The sequence below is a fragment of the Papaver somniferum genome, chromosome 1 (genome assembly GCF_003573695.1).
Source record: "Papaver somniferum cultivar HN1 chromosome 1, ASM357369v1, whole genome shotgun sequence".
NCBI classification, from domain to species: Eukaryota; Viridiplantae; Streptophyta; class Magnoliopsida; order Ranunculales; family Papaveraceae; genus Papaver; species Papaver somniferum.
In genome coordinates, this window is record NC_039358.1 from 73,356,028 (window position 1) to 73,377,871 (window position 21,844).

General features: G+C 37.7%; 2 protein-coding genes across 5 annotated transcripts; one reads left to right on the top strand and one right to left on the bottom strand.

Annotated features, from left to right (window-relative positions):
* Nucleotides 1-3,311: 3,311 nt before the first annotated feature.
* On the top strand, nt 3,312-20,109 carry LOC113290692 (ABC transporter C family member 2-like). 4 transcript variants are annotated; one of them, XR_003331595.1, is made up of 30 exons: nt 3,312-3,472; nt 3,748-4,136; nt 4,658-4,836; nt 5,491-5,530; nt 5,996-6,152; nt 6,532-6,646; nt 6,733-6,813; nt 6,972-6,996; nt 7,159-7,215; nt 7,304-7,369; nt 7,801-7,875; nt 8,629-8,736; nt 9,280-9,414; nt 9,935-10,041; nt 10,130-10,223; nt 10,484-10,651; nt 10,896-11,036; nt 11,458-11,664; nt 11,812-11,910; nt 12,038-12,190; nt 12,611-12,990; nt 13,399-13,579; nt 13,913-14,236; nt 14,614-15,370; nt 15,551-15,672; nt 15,889-16,134; nt 16,910-17,324; nt 18,094-18,199; nt 18,718-19,452; nt 19,589-20,109. XR_003331595.1 is itself a non-coding variant. In XM_026540281.1 (29 exons), the coding sequence occupies exons 1-28, from the start codon at nt 3,352-3,354 to the stop codon at nt 18,189-18,191; spliced, it is 5,040 nt and encodes a 1,679-aa protein (XP_026396066.1). In that variant the 5' UTR covers nt 3,312-3,351; the 3' UTR covers nt 18,192-18,199; nt 18,290-18,502. The 4 variants fall into 4 exon arrangements, 1 of the variants encoding a protein (XP_026396066.1); XR_003331596.1 differs by having other exon boundaries at nt 18,745-19,452; XM_026540281.1 differs by lacking the exons at nt 18,718-19,452; nt 19,589-20,109 and adding an exon at nt 18,290-18,502.
* Nucleotides 20,110-20,271: 162 nt separating this feature from the next.
* Nucleotides 20,272-21,625, bottom strand: LOC113290705 (protein HIGH ARSENIC CONTENT 1, mitochondrial). Its single transcript, XM_026540292.1, has 6 exons — nt 21,517-21,625; nt 21,328-21,414; nt 21,137-21,210; nt 20,932-21,002; nt 20,745-20,798; nt 20,272-20,650 (listed from the first exon to the last, which is right to left on the bottom strand). Exons 1-6 carry the CDS (start codon nt 21,531-21,533, stop codon nt 20,528-20,530), a joined length of 426 nt encoding a protein of 141 aa, XP_026396077.1. The 5' UTR covers nt 21,534-21,625; the 3' UTR covers nt 20,272-20,527.
* Between the last annotated feature and the right edge of the window lie 219 nt (nt 21,626-21,844).

Here is a 21,844-nt window from a genome sequence, read left to right on the forward strand (position 1 = left end):
ATTGGATGATATTCCATCATCCAACGGTCGCCTCCTCTTCGGCATCAAAGTCTGATTTCTGACCAACACGACAACACCTAACTCCATCTCACGCCGTTAGTTTCGTTGTATCTCTTCATCCGACGGTCGCTGAAGGCTATGTTCCATCTTATCGTTGGATGCATTTCAGATGTATCGATCAAACGCCTATCACTCGCCTAACATCGAAATCTGATGAGTCCGCCTCACACCCGAGCAACCTAACCCTATACCCATCGCCAAACACTCCCCTCCTTCTTTCCATCGACTTCTTTCTCCCTCACCCTCTGCAACCACCATACTCTGCCATCACCATCACCTTCTGCCATCGCCATCATCCCTACCAGCCACTACAACCACCCTACATCAAATACAACCAAAACCCATCCTTCCCCCATCATCCTATGCTACCTATTTCACTGATTTCACACTCCTTCTCTCTGTTAGGGTTTTGAAATCGATGAACTAGGTTGATAGGCAGAGGAAGCTCGAGCTGGAGCGTAGCAGCATGGAAGACATGAAGAGGAGCAGGAAGAAGAGCAGCAGGAGTATGGGTGAGAATTGTCATGTCAATTTCTTTAATTTCAAAAACCCTAATTCACTGTTTTGGGAATTTGGGGGAAAGTGTAACCCTAATTCGAATTGTATAAATAGGAGCTGTGAGGGTGTTGTTGAGGTTATGCCTGGATTAGCCAGTGTGTCCAGAACCAAGTTCTGTTAATGATCATTTTTGTGCTGTTAATGTTGTGTTCATGTTTAGTGTAATATCCTGTTGTGTTCTGTGTGTGATGTTTGTTCCTGTGATGTTTTGTATCCATCTGTCATGTTATGTTTGTGTTAATTAGCATGTTTGTAATGTCTCTTCACATGATCATGTATTTTCCCTGTTTAAACCTCAGAGAAGACCTTTGAACCATGATGGTTAGCTATTAGGATGGTTTTTGTTGAACTCAAAATAGCTTAGGCTAGTTAGATTCCTAAAAGCCCAACTGATTTGTGATTAGTGGTGTTGTAAGAAGACCACTAATGCTAGGGGTCAGTGGTGGCTCTAAGGAGTTAATCAGCTACATTAGTTAGTAAGCCACTGCCTAGTTAGTCTGTGATTGGTTGTGCCTTAAACAGACAGCCAATACTAGGGGTTAGCTAAGGCTGTAAGGTTAGTTAACTAGACATATGACAAAAACTTAACCTAGATGAACTAGCTAGGTGAAGGGAATTCTCATCCATCTCCTTACACTTCCCATCCACAATTTCTTTTCCATGTTCTGTTTTGGTTAAGTTGTTCTTAGTTTCTTTCATTCTTTACTTCACTGCCTTTGGCTCATTGCCATTGTAACTGTCACTATCTCACTGCCACTTAGTTACTTGTTTAGATAACTTTAGTCTAGGAAACTTCAATACACCCCAAGTCTCTGTGGAATGATCCCTTGCTTACTTTCTATACTAAAACTTGGCCTTGTATACTTGCAAGAGTTTTTGTGTGTTTTCTAACCACACCATTGGACAAGCAACTTGATGCGAGTAATGCCTTCTTGCATGGAGATTTGCAAGAAGATGTATATATGGCTCAGCCTCCAGGGTTTGTAGATAAATCAAGGCCTAACCATGTTTGTAAGCTCAACAAATCCATCTATGGACTAAAGCAATCTCCCAGAGCATGGTATGAGAAATTAATGGATTCTCTTTTGGCTCTTGGTTTTCATACTTCACAAGCTGATACTTCTCTGTTCATTCACCAGTTTGGATCTCAACTTATCCTTGTTTATGTGGATGATATTATCATTACTGGTTCTTCCTCAGCTTTCTGCAATGAAGTTATTCACAGTCTCAGTCTTTCTTTTCTCATTAAGGATATGCGATCTATTCATTATTTTTTGTGTATAGAAGTCGAGAGAAACTCCACTTCCATGCATTTATCTCAAGCTAAATATGTTCTTGATCTACTCAAGAGGTTCAATATGTTGGATGCTAAGCCATGTTCCACTCCTGCTGTTGCAGCTACCAAAATGAGTAAATTTGATGGTACACCTCTTACTGAGTCAGGGGCTAGTGATTGCAGGTCTCTCGTTGGAGCTTTGCAATATGTCACTTGGACTCGTCCTGAGATCTTCTATGCAGTTAATCAAGTTTATCAACATATGAGTGCACCTATATTTGTTCATTTGATTGCTGCCAAACATATTTTACGATATCTCAAACTCACAACTGACTATGATATTATTCTTCAGAAAGGTTTGACATCTCTTTCCTCTTTATCTGACTCTGATTGGGAAGGTAACCCTGATGATCGCAAATCTACATGTGGCTACTGTGTGTTTTTCGGCTCTAATCCTATTTCTTAGTCTTCCAAGAAACAACCAACAGTGCCACGTAGTTCTACTGAAGCAGAATATCGTTCTTTATCACATACAGCTGCTGAAGTCCTTTGGGTTTGTCAATTCTTGAAGGACTTGGGTATTTTTATTTATACTTCTCCTTTGCTGGGCTGTGACAATAAGGGCTCCATCTCTCTCGCCTCTAGTCCTGTTCTCCATAGTAAGATGAAACATGTTGCTTCGGATTTTCACTTTGTTCGAGAGCTTATACAGTCCAAGACTTTGCGTATTGTATATGTTTCAACAAACGAGCTTGTTGCTGATATCTTCACCAAAGACTTGTCTTCACAACGTTTTGATTTTCTGCGTCACAAGCTGAGTGTTCAGTCTCCTTCTCAGCTCACCTTGAGGGCACAATTATAGGTGCCCATAGTTTTCCCGTGTTTGCTGTAATCATGACAGGCTGTATAACTGTCATTTAGTTATTTGTTGAGAGTGACGTGTTGGCCAGACTGTCTGTACGGACACTACTACAACACCGTCTTTAAATAGTGACTGATCATCACTTTAAACCTGTGATCTGTCTTTGTAATCTTTTATAGCTTTCTCTTTCATTACCATTTCGGTAGCATTCAGTCAGATCTTTTTTTGTTTTACCTCTGAAATCGATAAGACAGAGTTGTAAAAAGGTTTATCTTATTATTACATTTTGTTTCAAGAAAATGGAGACGATGATGTGGTATGTTGATTCTGAATGGAATTGCAAAGGATACATATCGACTTGGTCGCACATACTTCCTCCAAATAAGACACCCCTTGTCTGTTTGGCAAGTGGTGTGTAGTGTGTACTGCTTCCCATGTCACAAAGTACTTTAAAACGTTAATGGTAGATTCAGCTGTCTTTTCCAGCAATAGATTAAACAATACTGTATAGTGTATTCATTTATTTTATATTTTATTTCTTTCGTTGGGTCTCAGGCCGGAATCTTCTTCCTCACCTCGTCAGCAATGACGATTCATGGTTTTAAAAGGGTTTTTGTCTTCAACTTCGACCGGGGCAGGAGGAGGAGGAGAACGAAGCATCGAAATCATCAGATCAGATCGAACCTTTTCTCCATCCATTCATCTCCCTCCAATAGGTATAACCAGCTTTTTTCTTTTATTTCCCTGCATTCTTATTATATATTATATTATCCTTGCTCAGTTTTTCCATCTGATCTCACGAACATTTCTAAGTCTTCTGTTTATGAAATGTGTAATATGTTCTTCCCTAATTCTTGATTCTTGATCCCACGAATTTGATGATGAAAGAAACCAGAGAAATTGGCAGAAAGATCAGAGTATATATGTTAATATTAGTCAACATTTTTTAGTTCTACTTGGACAGGTTTTGATAAGATTCTACATGTTGCAGAAATCGCATGTGGATTGAGGAGTGATTGGATTATGTGTTTAGAAGTGCAGAAAACAATGGGGTTTAAGCCATTACTTTGGTATTGTAAGCCTGTGGAGAATGGGGTGTGGGCGAAAGTTGTGACAAATGCATTTGGTGTTTATACGCCTTGTGGAATTGATACTTTGGTGATTTCGTTTACGCATTTAGTTCTTTTCAGTCTCTGCGTGTATCGAATATGGAAAACGATAAAGGATGTTACGGTCAAGAGGTTGATGCTGAGATCGAATTACTTCAATTACTTTTTGGGGGTTTTAGCTGCTTATTGTGTTGGGGAGCCATTGTATCGGTTGGTTACGGGCATGTCAGTTTTGAATGTTGATGGACAATCTGCACTGGCTCCATATGAGGTGGGCATTTTTAATTCCTCACTTTGTTTTTAGTTGAGTCTTGTACTTTTTAAAAGAAGTTGTAATTTTGTGGTTTGATATGAGCTTGTAATCTCTCTTACAGATACTGTATTTAGAAAATCTGCAGAATTTACTGATGTGGTATATAGTGGTGTTGTTTATGCTAGATTGGCCTCTGTAACTATCTCTAGTAGGGGGAGAACTGATGGAGATATTGTTCAACTTCTAAGAAACCCATCAAGAACTCTATTATGTCCCAAACCTAATCGCTTTTATTCTACATTGAGAAAACACTACCATCACCTTATGTTTAAAATTCCAGTATTGAAGCAAGATTATATAGTAATTAAGCAAATGAATTACTTCAAGTCCCAGAATGCTGGAGGATTATAAGAAATACCATTGTTTGTTCTGATTACCTGATAATTAGTAGAAGATACATTGTACTTGATCCTGCTATACTGTTTGAATATATTTCATGACTGATGTGATTTTACCTTTGTTTCGTAATCCTACATCAGATGTTTTCTCTTGCCATTGAGGCTCTTGCGTGGTGCTCAATGCTGGTTATGCTTGTTCTAGAAACTAAAATCTACATCCGCGAATTCCGTTGGTATGTTCGATTTGGAGTCATTTATGTGCTAGTAGGGGATGTTGTTATGCTTAATCTTGTCCTCTCTGTGAAAGAATACCAAAATCCGTAAGTTGTCCATTCAGGTTTTGCTCATAAATTTTTGAAAGTGGTATGTAATGTTTAGTCCAAATTGTATTTGCTATCTCTGACATTTATCTGAAACATTACAACACCTTATTCACTTATCATGATTTCCCATCTTTCTCATTTCTTTTCTTTACCTTTATTTCTCATTTTTGTTGTATTATTTCAAGTTTTCATGAGTTTTTTCATTCTTTTTGAGAAGACTCAACCAATTGAAGCTTGTTCTATTATTTTAAGTTTTCATGAGTTTTTTAATTCTTTTTGAGAAGAACTCAACTAATTGAAGCCTGAGACAAGATTTATGTAACAATGAACAACTAGAGTAGAATTTGCTATATTCACGGAAACATCTATCAACTAAAATAAGAAAAGATGCATGTTCATCACTTGGCAGCATCATAACCCATCACATGTACAATTTAAATAACCAATTAGAAATGTTTACCATGGCTTATGATAATTGGTCGTCCAAGATTTCACAGATCAGAATATCCTTTTCTTGTAACCATGTCACTACTATCGTGGACATTGACATAAACCAGAAAAGAATACTGTAGTCTGATTATTATGTTCACCTTGCTGGGTTGTAAACATGGAAGGGTTATGGATTCTCAAACTTGTATTTTCTCTATGCAGATCTATATTATATGTCTACACCAGTCAAATTGTTTGCCAGGTTCGTTTTCTAGCTTTTGCGATCCCTCTCAGCTTGTCCAGTTTTTTTTTTTTTTACTGTAGAGAGCACTGGTATAGAGTTCTGAAGACGCGAAAGCAAACATTCTGGAGAATATCTTAAATTTTTTTTGCCTCTATAGGTTCTCCTTCTTTACTATAGGTAGGCTCGTATAGACAATCTTTATGTGGATGTGACTTAACATCATATTGTCCTTTTTTTTTGCTCATGGTATATCATACTTCTTTTTAGGGGGCTATGGAATTTGCCTACAGTTGGCCATAGCTTGTAGGGTGACATAAATAGAGCTTGGTTCTGCTCAAATGTTATTTAGTTTTTGAAAGTTGGTTGAGAACTGATACCCATTGATATACAGGGAAACCACCGGTCACTAGTCATCCTTTTTTTTAGTATCCTTCAGAAACACATGAACTACATTTTCATTCTACGCATACCATTTTTCTACAGATCTTATTTGGAGTTCTATCAGTTCTATACCTTCCTAACGTGGATCCATATCCGGGATACACTCCGATAAGGGAAGAGTTTGTTGATAACACAGAGTATGAATCACTTCCTGATGGAGAGCAGATTTGTCCAGAGAGGCATGTGAATATTATTTCCAGTAAGTTACTGGTGCATTGTATATTTCTTCTTCATTTTGGATAAACTTGAAATTGAATCACACATGATTAATGGGGCGATCCTCTTAATGAGTTCTTGTGAAGTCAGATTCAAGTTATACTATATTATATTATGTTTCTAGAATATAAACCAGATTGACACTCGCCATTCATGTACTAATCTTCGATGTGCTTGTTTCTGTGAGAATCTGCCCGATGCACGAGCATCCTCCCCTTGCTGTCTGGATCCGAGTCGTTTGACTGGATCTTCGGGGAAGATTCTCATGTCTTCCTTCATTACCGAAACGGAACCCTTTGAAATTTATTGAGCTACATTCAGCTGATTTTCCTCATCTGATGCTATTTTTGTGCGCCTTGCAGATATACTCTTCTCGTGGATGACACCCCTCATGCAGAAAGGTTATAGCAGACCCATAACTGAGAAGGATGTGTGGAGATTAGATACATGGGACCAGACTGAGACACTGAATGCCAAGTACTCATCATGTTGCCTCCCTTAACGTTAGTTCTCCTGTGATCTTTGATGTATCTAGAGATCTCATTTTGATGATGCTTTTGTAGATTCCAGAGCTGCTGGCTTAAGGAATCCCAAAAACCCAGGCCATGGTTGTTGAGAGCTCTAAATAGTAGTCTTGGAGGAAGGTAGGATTGCTGCTTAGTTTATAAGTTTTTCCATGACTCGCTGTCAACCCCTCTTGGGTAATACCCTAAATTCATTTGCTGTTATCCATGTTGTTGTGTACTATGTTATGATTATATTAGTCAGGACCTGATCACATTCTTTTATGTTTTCTTTCTAGGTTCTGGTTGGGAGGTTTCTTTAAGGTGCGAACCCCTTATTGTACTATGTGGTGATGTCCATTTGGTTAAAATGAATATCTTAAACTCTTCTTAACTGCATCTTAATTGAATTCATTTTTTATATTATTATTATTATGTCGTCAAAGCTATTTCTACAGTACTAATCTCTGCTTAATCACTTTCTAGATTGGAAATGATCTTTCTCAATTTGTGGGGCCCGTCATGCTTAATCTCCTCTTACAGGTTAGTCTTTCTTACCAATGCCTCCTATTTGATAAATTAACGTTTTTTTCTTTTTTTTCTTTTTTGACAATTTGTTACAATTATCCAGTCTATGCAAGCAGGGGAGCCAGCTAGGATTGGCTACATCTATGCTTTCTTAATTTTTGTCGGAGTGGTATGGATAGTTACTTGCATATCTTTAATTCCTTTTCTGAAGTTTGATTCAATATCTCCTCAAAAATAGAATATTGCCGCACAAGGATTTTTATGATATTCTCCATTTACTTAGCTTATTGTTCTCGTGGTTTCTGAATCCTAGATGCATAAAAAACAATGTTCCATTGCATCATAGGGATTGACATGTGAACATGAGAATTTCTAAATTTGAATCCAAGTAAGTTGTTGAAGATTGTAAGTGTTTAGTGTTTGTGTTGGGTTCGCTGTTATCTACTCAGCTATTATGTTACCTTTTCTTTCCAAGTCATGGCAGTATATATCTTGAAGCCAATGAAAATTTCGAAGTTCATTCAATATTCTGAAATAAATTTCTTAATTTCACTGAAAGTTTCATATTTGCTTTTTTAACTTGAGTTTTTTATTTTGCAGGTCCTAGGGGTGCTTTCTGAAGCTCAATATTTCCAGAATGTCATGCGTGTGGGTTATCGCCTAAGAGCAACATTGGTATGATATTTAAATTGAATTGACAATCTTTTGTACAGGTTTTTATGTTTGGTTACATTAGCTGTTATCAAATTTGATTGGAACTCTTAGATTTTAAGGAAGAGTTCAATATGCACAGTATTTTCACCCGGAATGAAGTTTCTCTGGAAACTTTCATTGTTGATGATGTACAATTTCTTGGCTGGTCTTCAAATTGTTTCTTCCGGACATTGTGAGGCCTAGACTAGGCTTCGAGTTTGGGATCACCTAGTCTTTTCCATTTTTTTTTTGGAGCTAACTTCTTATTTCTCGCGGAACTTAGGTCTTTGATTCCCTTCTGTTTTCTATAAATCTTCCATTTTTTTTTCCCGCTTCCAAATGTTAAGTCATGGCTGACTAGCCAGCAATCAGTCTGTCCCCAGCCTGACCAGGAACTTTCATAATCAACTGAAGGCCAAATCTCAGCCAGGCACAACCAATTCAATCAATACCCCTGATTCTGAAATGTTTATATTTTTTCTTGTAAAAAATCATCATATTCTCTTTTCAGATGTTGGGATCCAAGTTTCCATTTTAATTGTAAAATGGATTTCATAACTGCTGAATTGGTCTATTTTCTCTATTAGATATCGAAAGTCATGTTTTAACATATTTGACTCTGCATTCTTCATATGTCATATGTGTTTACTTTTGTTGTTAATCTTAACCCATGGTGGTCAATAAGAGTTGTTCCTGAGTGTATACACATTTAAATATGTATCTCTTCAATTTCAGGTTGCTGCTGTGTTTCGCAAATCATTGAGATTAACACATGAAGGGCGCAGGAAGTTCCCTTCTGGAAAAATTACCAACTTGATGACCACAGATGCCGAAGCTCTTCAGGCACTCTCTCTCTCTCTCTCTCTCTCTCTCTCTCTCTCTCTCTCTCTCACACACACACACACACACACATGTACACATACATACGTATGATACCAGTGGAGGAGAGCATAAGGAAATGTTATTTGACACACTTCAGGAATCCTTTATGCCTAGTCCACTGTGACCAGTGCATCCCCGATCCCCAAGTTCTAATTCAGAGTATCAGATCAATTTGGTTTGGGGATCAAAATGATGGGTGAAATATAAATGGAAATGTCTTCTTCCAACTCAATTTCATGTTGTTGCTAGTGCCATTCACATACTCGCGAGTTCAGTTTTTTTTTTTTTTGAAGCATAAGTTCAGATAATGTTACCGCCAAGGTGACCTCGGTTTAGATTTATAATTCTGATAGTGGTTGAGAAGCTAAATGTGTATGAATCTATATTCCATTATTAATTTGTATCTCTTGGGTAACAGCAAACCCGATTTAAGGTCAAGATATTAACACCCATCTGTCAGTAGACAATTAGACATGAACGCTAATGAATTGTTTCTTGTTTCAGCAAATATGCCAACAGCTAAACAGTTTATGGTCAGCGCCATTCCGTATCATCATTTCCATGGTTCTTCTGTACAATGAACTTGGTGTTGCTTCGCTGTTAGGTTCTTTGATGCTGGTCTTGATGTTTCCTTTACAGGTATCTCTCTCCCTCTCATTAGAATTGGATGAGATGTAAAATCACATTGTAGATTTTTGTTATGAAAATCTGTTAGCCAGAGTAGAAGTAATGTAGGAGTGTTGGAGATCTGAAATTTATATGTAGCTTATTATGAATTCATTTGATTGATTTCTATTTTAAAGTTTTTTCAGGTAGGTGGTATCCTTAGGTTCTAGAAAAATCTCTTTAAACAGGAAACAGCCTTAGGGTAACCATTACTAAATTAAATGAATGTGTGCCACATGTAAAACATTAGAATATTTTCCTGCGAGGCACATTTAAATGTCTTCAGTAGAAGAGCAAACTGACTGCAACTACTGATAGGGGAGTGAGTTGATACATATCGTGTAACTCGAATTCCTTTGGTATAAGGTTGCTGGTTGATTTGTTATATTAACAGCTGCAATTGCATTTGTGTCTTCTCCGTTCTCCTTCATATGAACTTCTTATTATTATTCTCACTGTTATTTATTTCTATTTTAATCTCTGTGGGGAACAGGCCTTTGTGGTAAGCAAAATGCAAAAGTTGTCTAAGGAGGGTCTTCAACGTACTGACAAGAGAATCGGTTTTATGAGTGAAATTTTGGCTGCAATGGACACTGTCAAGTATGGTTTTAGATAACTGTTACTCTTAAACACAAATTATTATTGTTGAGAGTGATGATTCTGACTATTTATATGGATTTGTAAATAGATGCTATGCATGGGAGGGGAGCTTCCAATCTAAAATTCAAGGCGTCCGTGATGATGAGCTCTCGTGGTTCCGAAAAGCCCAACTACTATCAGCGGTAGGGTAGAAAAACTTGCTAGGTCTAAGCTCATGGCAACATTGATTGATTTTCGTTTCAGATATGAAATGATATGCATAAGGATCGAACTTAGTCATAATAACGTGGTCCTCTGCTTGTTTGACTTTCTTTGTGTTTTATACAAATAAATTGGGTATTTAGGAACATCATGAATAGGCTTTTCTTGCATAAGTATAGGTCTTAGTTATCCCACTTATTTGCTTTACATTTCTCTTAAATGTTTCTCCTTCTTCTTGCAGTGTAATATGTTCCTCTTGAACAGCATTCCAGTTGTGGTTACTGTGATCTCATTTGGGATGTTCACTTTGCTTGGTGGGGATTTAACACCAGCGAGGGCATTTACATCACTTTCGCTGTTCGCAGTGTTAAGATTCCCTTTATTCATGCTTCCTAATTTGATAACACAGGTGCTGCTTGTTATTCTTATATTTTTGTTTCTCTTTTATCTGTGTATCTTATGATTTGGGGACCAGAGCTGCAGCTACCACGTTTTTTCAGTCAACAATAATATTTCGGGCCTTGTTAATTAGAAACCTCAGACGCATTATTGGAGAAAAGGACTACTCCTAGTACCGTATAATATGTCATTGTGATTTGATGTGCCTAGAGGCATAGTTAAGAACTCAAAATTGTTTCAAATCTGTTTGACAGGTTGTAAATGCAAATGTGTCGCTGAAACGTCTTGAGGAATTATTCTTAGCTGAAGAGAGACTTCTTATGCCTAACCCACCACTTGAGCCAAGTCTTCCAGCTATTTCAATCAAGAATGGCACCTTTTCCTGGGATTCGAAGGTTTGGCTTTCGAGTTAATGCAAACTGATTGAAATTTGTACTGTGATTTTAGGTTTGCTTTGATGACTAGCCAAGTACAAACCAAGGATGGAAACATATCTTGGGATCCAAATAATTTGTTTCATATTTGGTCTATGTTTACTGTTTTACTTTACTGGCTTTCTTTCATTTAAATGTGTTTAACTAAAAGCTTGAAAGGGTTGCTTCATTTGAATCCATCACTAGTTGAGAACAGAGGTATTCACCTGATGATTAGTATCGCCTTATATTTCAGATCTTTTGTTAAATTTGCCAACTACTTGAAAATCAATTGTCAATTAGCTTCTAATGTAATTAATTTCTAAAAACCTTGATGTTATTCATGTGTTTGTGTCTGCATTTTAATGCTTTAGCTGTGTTTGTACCTGTATCTGCCTTTCAGGCAGAGAAGCCCACATTATCAAATATCAATTTAGAGATACCTGTTGGTAGCCTGGTGGCTGTTGTTGGCAGTACCGGTGAAGGAAAAACGTCACTGATATCGGCGATGCTTGGGGAACTACCTCCAGCTGCAGATGTAGATGCCGAGGTTGTTGTTCGAGGAACCGTTGCTTATGTTCCACAGGTTTCATGGATCTACAATTCAACAGTAAGTTAGAAAATTCTTATGTCTGTCTTCTTGATTTGATGTGAAAGCGGATAAGTAGCTATATATACTTATTCCTCTTATTGCCTTCTTGGGTGTATATGGTCAATTACACTATCCTTCTGATAACTCCTAAGCCATGTTTACCAGGTACGGGACAACATATTGTTTGGGTCTCCATTCATAGCTGCACGCTATGAGAAAGCAATAGATGTGACTGCATTGCAACATGACTTTGAAGTACTCACTGTGAGTGTTATATTTGTGATGTATCTTGTGTCTGTTGCCTGTCCTGCGCACGTGATGTTCCTCTGCACTATATCCTACAAGTTTGTGATCTGCAATCCTTATTGTCTCACACACTCTATTTTATCAGGGTGGTGACCTCACAGAGATTGGAGAAAGAGGTGTGAATATTAGTGGTGGGCAAAAGCAAAGAGTCTCCATGGCTAGGGCAGTCTACTCCAGTTCTGATGTTTACATATTTGATGACCCTTTAAGTGCTCTAGATGCTCATGTTGGTCGCCAGGTAATGAAATGTTTTTGTACATATTATATCGTGGTTGTTGATCAAAAAACCAATCAATATTTTTTGTAGTTATATTAGCTGTTTTTGGAAAACAAATAACACGACACTGTTTGAAGGTAGTATGTTTCAGTTTTTGGAAATAGTTGGTTAGGTCCTCGTGTTGTCTCTTTGTTAATCTTCTTGCAGAAAGTGTTCATTGAAAATGCTAATTTTATTGACATCAAAGGTTTTTTGATTTTCCATGAAAATACGTCTTTCAGAGTAACAAAACAAAAAGAAACTAGAGAAATGTATCTGATGTTGCCTAGAAATAAAATGTACTAGTAGATATGCAAACTTCCTTACCTCTTCAGTTTCATCATTCATTTCTTTTCGAAAAAATTTTTTATCTTACAAACTGAACGATCTCTCATTTTTCAGGTTTTTGATAAATGTATCAAAGAAGAATTGCAAGGCAGAACCAGAGTGCTTGTCACAAACCAACTCCATTTTCTTCCCCAGGTGGACAGAATTCTTCTGGTTCATGATGGTATGGTGAAAGAGGAAGGAACATTTGAGGAACTAACAAATAATGGGATATTGTTTCAAAGCCTAATGGAAAATGCGGGCAAGATGGAGGAGCATGTAGAAGAAAAGAAAGACCTTGAGATACCTGAGGAAAAGGGTCCTCCAACCAATGGTGAAGTGAATGGGATGCCAAAGAGTGTTAGTCAAACAACTAAAGGGGGAAAAGGCAAGACCGTGCTTGTCAAGCAAGAGGAACGAGAAACAGGTGTCGTCAGTTGGAATGTTCTGATGAGGTAAAGATTCATATCCAACCACATTTCATACTGTGGTGAAAGCTTATTTTGCTGAAAGAAATGTCCACGCACAGCAGGATACATACAGAATTCTGGTGGTTTTTCCATTCATTTGTTTGTGTTTATCCTTTTGTTTTTGGGGAACTTATTTTCAGGTGGCACATGTGACACATTTGTCCTCTAAAAGTAGATTCTGAAAATATCTTCCTTATATGTTAAACTTGTATCATAATGTTTCTTTTTCTTCTATCAGTATGGGACCTTCTTTTAGTGAAGGAGTCTTTGAAAATTGAATTTAGTAGTTTCAGTGAAACATAACCTTTCTATGCATGTTTTCTGTGAACGATTCTTTTAATAGATAATAAGCTTCTACCAAGTTCTGTGTGATGACATAAAACCTTTTTGCAGGTATAAGAATGCATTAGGAGGCTTATGGGTTGTTATGATCCTCTTTTCCTGCTATGTGTCAACTGAAGTTCTCCGAATATTGAGTAGTACGTGGTTGAGTGCGTGGACTGATAGGAGCACCGCCAAAACCCACGGCCCAGGCTTCTACAATTTGGTTTATGCTTTGCTCTCTTTTGGTCAGGTAAAAATGCAGAAGTATGCCACTTCCAACTTTAAACTGTTCGCTCTTTTATTCATTATCTTCTCAGTTCTGGTAAGTTACTTGAGATTTGAGAATGTGGTCGAAAGTGAAAATCTTAGTTTTCAAGGGGGGAGAAAATATAACTGTTAGCGATAGATGGTTCATGGTTGATTTTGGTGGTTATTGTTTAGTTTCATTGGAGTAAGGATACTCAAATATTTTGTCCTTCTCTTTGAGTCAACTAGTTTTTCATGTTTTTTCCCCGTAAGTATATTGTTGTGTGATTACCAGCTACTTAGAAGCCCATTCCCTTTTTTTTTTGTTATCTTTCAGGTCCTAATCAGCTTGACAAACTCTTATTGGTTGATCATATCAAGTCTTTACGCTGCCAAAAGATTGCATGATGCGATGCTACACTCTATACTGCGATCTCCAATGTTATTTTTCCACACTAATCCAATTGGGCGGGTAATCAATAGATTCGCGAAGGATCTGGGTGACATAGATCGAAATGTTGCTATATACGTGAATATGTTTTTCACCCAAGGATTTCAGCTCATTTCTACATTTGTGCTGATAGGCATCGTGAGCACCATATCCTTGTGGGCGATAATGCCACTCCTGATCGTGTTTTATTCAGCCTATCTATATTATCAGGTACTCATAATTTTCAAGTAATGCTGATTTGATAAGACACATTCCTGCGTGTTTTTACTTGGTCTCATTTACCACCTTTTTAGGAAATATGACAGACAAAAAAGTACAAATTGTCATCGTATTACTCTTATTATTCTTACAAAAATGTAGACGAGGATGTTCTCCATGGTGGGGTATTGGGATCATCCTCCAAAAAATCAGATCTGTTTTAAAACTCAAGTAACCTATTTGACCCCATTGTGATGTGTTCCAGATATTGGAAATAAATATTCTGTACAGTAGCAAGCATGTTGATTTTCTTTTCCTTTTCTATTCTGTTCTTTCATCTTCTTCTTTTCTTTAAAAATAATACTGAGAGCATCATTTTTGGTCTCCAGAGCACATCACGTGAAGTAAAACGGTTAGATTCCATTTCAAGATCTCCTGTCTATGCACAATTTGGAGAAGCTTTAAATGGTCTATCAACCATTCGTGCATACCAAGCCTATGATCGGATGTCTAAAATTAATGGGAAATCGATGGACAATAATATCAGATACACCCTTGTAAACATGAGCGCTAACCGCTGGCTTGGTATCCGTTTGGAAACCGTGGGAGGCCTGATGATTTGGTTAACAGCAACTTTTGCTGTCATGCAAAATGAGCGGGCGGTGGACCAAGTGGCATTTGCATCTTCAATGGGTCTTCTTCTTAGTTATGCCTTAAATATAACAAACCTGTTGACAAGTGCTCTTAGATTAGGAAGTCTGGCTGAGAACAGTCTAAATGCTGTGGAAAGGGTAGGCACGTATATTGATTTACCTTCAGAGGCTCCGGCTGTTATTGAGAGCAACCGACCCCCACCAGGATGGCCTTCTTCAGGATCAATCAAGTTTGAGGATGTTGTCTTGAGGTACAGGGCTGAACTTCCTCCTGTCCTGCATGGCTTGTTTTTCACAATCTCTCCCAGCGAGAAGGTTGGAATAGTTGGGAGAACTGGCGCTGGGAAATCTAGTATGCTCAATGCTTTATTTCGAATAGTTGAATTGGAAAGAGGAAGAATCTTGATTGATGGTTATGATGTTGCGAAGTTTGGTCTAACAGATCTGCGTAAAGTACTCGGAATTATTCCACAGTCTCCAGTTCTCTTCTCAGGTATGTAGTTCCCAATGTTAGTAGTACTCTATTCTAAAACAAGGAATGCATGAGGGTGTTAGGAATATATCCACTGCTGTTGATGGGGCCATAAAAATGCAGGCCTACTATCGTTCAGCGACCCTCTTTCATTCTCAAAGTTTGCTTTATTCTTCTGATCACATCCTTTATATCATCCAGGAACTGTCCGATTTAATCTTGATCCTTTTAATGAGCACAATGATGCTAACCTTTGGGAGGCTTTAGAGAGAGCACATCTGAAGGATGTCATTAGAAGAAACTCTTTAGGTCTTGATGCTGAGGTAAATGCTCGACCCTCTTTCATTCTCAATGTTCAGTAATTTGATTGTTCAACATGAGTATCTTTATAACTACTTTCACTTAGAAACCATAAACTGAAGAATGTAGCTATTATACTTCAATTAAATCCTTTATATAACTACATACCTATAATTATACTGTTTACTTAAAAGTTGGTGCTAACTAGAAGTATGATATTTACCTTGCTGTATTTGCAGGTTACAGAATCGGGGGAAAATTTCAGTGTAGGACAGAGGCAACTGTTGAGTCTTGCCCGTGCGCTTTTACGGAGATCTAAGATACTTGTTCTTGATGAAGCAACAGCAGCTGTTGATGTTAGAACTGATGCTCTTATCCAGAAAACTATTAGAGAAGAATTTAAATCATGTACCATGCTCATTATTGCTCACCGACTGAATACCATAATCGACTGCGATCGTGTTCTCCTCCTTGATGCTGGCCAGGTTTATATTCTTCAAAGCTTGTTACTTGATTGCTTATATTTGTCCTTGCTATCTGCTAGGTAATTCATTTTTGATGAATCTTAGTATAGCATCTACTTAATAGTTGGGGATTGTTCGTGGATAATATTATTTCAATTTACCATTGGGTATAAAATTTGATCCCCTTGAACCTAGAAATTTGCTTATTAGGGACCTCATGGGATTATCAAATAAGATAGTTTGTTGAGGACATGATCCTATTCATGCCATGGTAATTATCCTCCACATGAATCAATTTTCTTCTGAAACCTCTGGCTCATCAAAAGTTGGTTAAAAATCAACAATGACTTATAACATGGTTCTCCTTCGGCGGGCACAGATTTTGCAGCAGGGTGCTTTCAGCCAAGATGTTTGTAGTGTGGGCGTCACTCTCCCAAGAATTCAGACCCTTGGATCCTTCACTAGTGGGCTCCACATGAGCAGTAACATCGAGTCAACATACCTCTTGATTGATATGTTAATTTCTACACATCCACCACAGTTTACCTTAACAACATATAGAAGAATATTATTGATTGAGCAGATATTATAAGGATATTATAGAGGCTTTCTTGATTTTTATCATGTTCAAGTTTTATTTTGGACCGCTGCTCGTTAATCAAACTCTTGCTAAGTTTTTCGTCCTTGGATGGAGCGGGCATGTTTTAACAGTTGTTATCCCCGAACCACAGACCAGTGCCATATTATGTGTGCAGTTTCAATATGTTTTGAGTCTTTGTTTAACTTATCTATCCAGGTTTCAGAATTTGATACCCCAGAAGAACTTTTGTCAAATGATGAGAGCTCTTTCTCTAAGATGGTCCAAAGTACAGGTGCTGCAAATGCGGAATACTTACGTAGCTTGGTCATTAGTAGTAGAACAGGTAAAGAAGAGGCGAGAAGGCAAGATGGGCATAGAAGATGGTTGGCTTCTTCTCAATTTGCTGCTGCTGCCCAGTTGGCTCTTGGAGTTAGCCTCAGTTCTTCACTCAATGATCTGGAAGACTTGGAAATTGAAGACGATAACAATATCGTCAAGAGAACGAAGGACGCCGTCATCACTTTGCAGGGAGTTTTGGAAGGAAAGCATGATAAATCTATTGAAGAGACGCTAGATCAACACCAGGTTCCTAGAGATAGATGGTGGTCTGCTCTTTACAGAATGGTCGAAGGTACGTCCATAATCCTACAAAAATTTCGTTCCTGATTCTTTCTACCTCATTATTAAAACTGGCTATTATGGGCATCAATACAACTTAAGATGAGTCGTCAGATCGAATGCGTCTGCCTTTCCAACTGTCACAGTTCTACCAGTCTATTCATTTTTGGTCTTCCTGGAATTTCTGTTAAAAGAAAAGATGTACTATCAAAAATCCCTTAGCCTGTAAAAAAATCTCTCACACGTACAGTCACCTTTGGTCTATTAAAGAGTGACAATATACGGCTATCGAGGGTCCATTTTTTCACCATAGTGCCGATCTTGTCTATCATACACTATAAAAGTTGCATTTCAACTATGAGTTATTGCATTTGAGAATCAAGCTCCCGAGTCCTTCCAGTTACCATGTCGGGGATTTGCATCATGCATGACCATGTGAATATTATGTATTTTATCCATTCGTTGGTGAACTCTTGATCTTAAATCAAAATCCTTTTGGCATAGGCATAGGCTGTAAAACAGAGCACGAAACTAGGGAAGTCTTCCACCTTGATACTTCTTGAAGTAATGATAGTTTGTATGCATTAGCACACTATAAGCATGTTCATAAGATATGGGAGTGCCGAGGCATGGTATGTCGCATCTCACATGCCAGGTGCTACTTTTGTATGAGGGGAAACATGCTTGTTTTAGATTTCACATTTTTGCATCGAAGTATTTGGTATATTTGATCTTACACAGCATAATAAAATTTTTAATTCATAATTCTTTCCATCTTTCAGGGCTTTCCACGATGAGCAAGTTGAGCCGCAACAAGCTTCAACAATCAGATTACGGGTTTGAGGACAGGCAGATTAATTGGGACCATGTTGAGATGTAATAAATAAGGTAATTTTTTCCTGTTGGCATCACTCTTATAGCTATACTTTTCATCACATCTAAGGACTCTAACTGAGCACTTTTTCTGTTACATCCAAGGATTCAAACAAGAGTTTGAAATATCCAAATGAAGAGCACTTGCATGTTACATAACTTTCTTAAATAAACGAACAAAAAGGATGTGTTAAAATGTCACGGTTGATCATTACCCGTGGAAACCATTTGTATGCCTGTTGCTTGGTGTCACTTGCTTCTTTATTCACAATTATTCCTAGTAAACTTATGAATAAAGTTGTGCTGAGCTAAATTTGATTATTTGTTGGGGCATTTTTGTTGAGATTTAGGCAACCTACTAGTGATCTTAGTTTAAACTATTTGTCCAGCAACTTGGAATTCATTACTTGTTGAAGTAGACAGTGCTAAGCAATTTGTCATAAGAAACATAGTCTGCTTATATTTTTTCTAATATAAATATGTAAGTGTTGCTTAGCCTTGGTAATGCTATATTTGGTTCTTTCTTTCTCCAGGCACTGATTTTTTTTCTTCAAGATCAGATGGTTCAATGGCTTTATTCTTCAGTTCCCAAATGAAGAGCGCACTACGTTTGATCATGGGATTGTAAACTCTTTCTGAATCTGATATGTTTTCTGTCTCGAAACTGTGGTGAGGCGGATAACTTGCTTGTGATTAAATTTTGTGGGCTGAAAAGTGTGAAAGCTTGCACTTGTGTTGTATTGCAAATCCGAATTTAGCTTGGTTATACCCACAACAAATCCGAATTAAAAAATTTCTATTTACTCGTCCTTAGTTCAAAAAAGAAAAGACCTATTTGGATTATCCACAGCAAATCCGAATTTAGCTTATTTTAATTAAAACTCAAGACAGATGTTAATTCGGTTTCAATCTGGCGCACCCAAATTAGACACCTACATACGAGCTGCCTACTTTTGAAATTCTTGAAATCTGTGGCATCCTTAAAGGTTGTCGGCCACTCGTTTTAGTGGTGATGTGTCCCGACTCCCGCATTCTCTAGAATGATCGGTCCCCGATATTCCTTTATCATCATTTCACAAGTAAGTTTTTCATATATAAAGTTGGACTAGTACCAGTGGCTTGTGTTATAGAACAAGCAAAGAGGAAAAGCCACAGCAATCAGAAGAGAAAAGAGGTTGAGTTTGCAAGTTGACTATATATATCATGGCTGAAACCACCGGGAAGAGTTGTTGCGGAGACAATAAATGCGTCGAAGGTGCTACTTTCAGGTAGTCTTTTTTATTTTGTTGGAACTAGCAAGTGAGGCATGGAATCTTAATTTCACCGCAATTTTCAATTCCAGTTTTCGATTTTCATTTTGAGGCTTTGAGCTAATTGATATAAATCTATTGGATTTCATTGCAGCACAACTGAAGTTAAAACCGATGGTGTCATCTGCAACTGTGGGGAAGGATGGAGTTGTATACTTACCAAAACTGAAGGTCCAGATGCCGGTAAGGTTTTCCTTAAGTGCGGTGAAGGCTGTTCATGTGAGATTGGGTCCTCTACTACTGGGAAGTGCACTATAACAAAAGGTATGACCGGTGCTTCATGCAAATGTGGAGAAGGCTGGAGCTGTGAAATCATCAAGACTGAAGGCCCGAATGTTGGTAAGGCCTTTGCCGAATGCGGTGATGGTGGCTGCGTCACAGTTGCTTAGGCTGAGTCGTAAACGGAATCTAGCATGTGTGTACTAAATAAAGTTGTGATGGAGTGAGCACTTATATTTTATATGATTGATGTAATAGAGCTTGGGTGAAGTATGTATGGTTGTGTGGCTTTCTTTTGTATCGAGTGTGCAAGCCTAAAAATTAATCTTTGCTGGCCGTAGTTGTTCTTCACTACCTCACTTTCAGTAAAAGTGATACTTAAATTTTTTTTTTTCAGTTTTTTTTTACTTAAAAATTGACGAAATTGAACAAGTGAAAGTATATCACTTTTCCTGTCCTGAAACAGATGAGTAAAATAAAATTATCACAATACTCTGAAATTATGCATGTCGACTACCTAAGTGCTAATCATACGGGAGAGAAGGCAAAAATTCGGCGTACTTCAAATGCTTCATAATATTAACTTTCAAGAAATCAAAATCAAAATCATTCACAAACCCGAGTATTAAAATGTCAGCCCTTGGGTGCAACAGCTAAGCCACTGAGCCAGCCCATATGGAAGTTTAATGGTAAATAAATGACGATGAGTACAACATACATTAATATAATTGCATTATGATGATGATACAGCCAAACTCCATCATTATTCAACAACAATAAATAGTTTTCAAAGTTGCAAATTGCTGATTATTTTTCAAACTGATGGACGAAATTTGCAAACAGTTTTCATCTCTTCGGCTGGTTTGTCATTTCCTGCTAGTCCATTATCAACCCACGCTGAATAACCCCCGTCCATGTTCTTCACATTCGCATATCCCTGATTAATGATTATCACATCAACTCAAATTGTCTTTAATGACTAGGAAAGTTCTAACTTGGATTCATTCTATTCAAGTGAAACTACTACTTACAGCTTGAAGAAGATCAGTACATGCCATAAATGATCTACCTCCGCTGTTGCAAGCCTTCACATTGGCAGTGCATGATCGAGCAAAACACGGTTAGACAGTTCGAACGAGCATTTATTGAAGCCAGACGTTGATAAATAGAGCTTATAAACATTGGTTTAAAATGAATCTAAAACAAAAGTAAAATTACCACGACTAGTTGATCATCCTTGGTACAAACTGCCGAGACCTGGTCTAGAAATTCTGGGTTTTTTAGCCTGCCTGAAATTTTACAATCACACGAGAATAGAATATGACATACCCGAAATTGTAGGTGGTGTGTATCGATTGTGTTTCTACAACTTAATGATCTAAAAGAAAAAAGAAAAGCCAAAATTGTTGCAGAAATTAGGCACCTTCGGGTGTTTTGAACAAGTAGGGAATGTTGATAGCGTTCTCAACATGACTTTTGTTGTACTCCTCAACTGTCCTGGTCAATTATAACAACCCACATATATTTTAGCATCGAGAAATGCATGACACCAATGGACTGCAAGGGTAATCGGTAGTCCCATGGTTTTCCAAAATTTATGCAATATATATGTACCTCACATCAAGATAACGGAAGCCAGATGAATCAAGGAGATTCTTAGCAGCGTGGACATCTATAGTTGATACACTCTCTTGAATATGACTGCAAATTTACAGAGAAAAACATGAGTTAATGAATGTAACTAAGAAACTGCACAACATATTTTAACCTCGGATCTATATACAAGACAAGATTAGTTATTACCTTTCAGGGGTTTCCATTGGATGTATACTGAAGGAAGGAAAATTGTTTCTCAAAGATGTGATTGACTTTTTAGTTTGTTACAAAGAGAGGAGGCATCTTTGGTTCGATATATAGAAGGTTCAAGGTCAACTTGTATATAAAAAAGTGAATAATGTACACACCTTAGAGCATCCACGGTGGGCGAGTATAACCAAAAATTTGGGATGAGATCGTGACGCAGTGGGACGGAGTAAAGATCAAATCCCAGCCAAAGATCAAATTCCAGACCATATTTGGTCGCGACCAAATACCAAATCCTAATATAGTCGGGCGTAAATTTAAAGTACGC

What these genes read in the sequence shown, in the direction of transcription:
- LOC113290705 (XM_026540292.1), bottom strand. An exon ending in CTTGTTCAAAACACCCGAAG is followed by an intron (nt 21,003 to 21,136) that starts GTGCCTAATTTC and finishes GTAAAATTTCAG; the next exon opens with GCAGGCTAAAAAACCCAGAA. An exon ending in GTACTGATCTTCTTCAAGCT is followed by an intron (nt 20,651 to 20,744) that starts GTAAGTAGTAGT and finishes ATCATTAATCAG; the next exon opens with GGATATGCGAATGTGAAGAA.
- LOC113290692 (XM_026540281.1), top strand. Translation starts at nt 3,352, where the DNA reads ATGGTTTTAAAAGGGTTTTTGTCTTCAACTTCGACCGGGGCAGGAGGA. An exon ending in CATTCATCTCCCTCCAATAG is followed by an intron (nt 3,473 to 3,747) that starts GTATAACCAGCT and finishes TACATGTTGCAG; the next exon opens with AAATCGCATGTGGATTGAGG. An exon ending in ATGCTCATGTTGGTCGCCAG is followed by an intron (nt 12,191 to 12,610) that starts GTAATGAAATGT and finishes CTCATTTTTCAG; the next exon opens with GTTTTTGATAAATGTATCAA.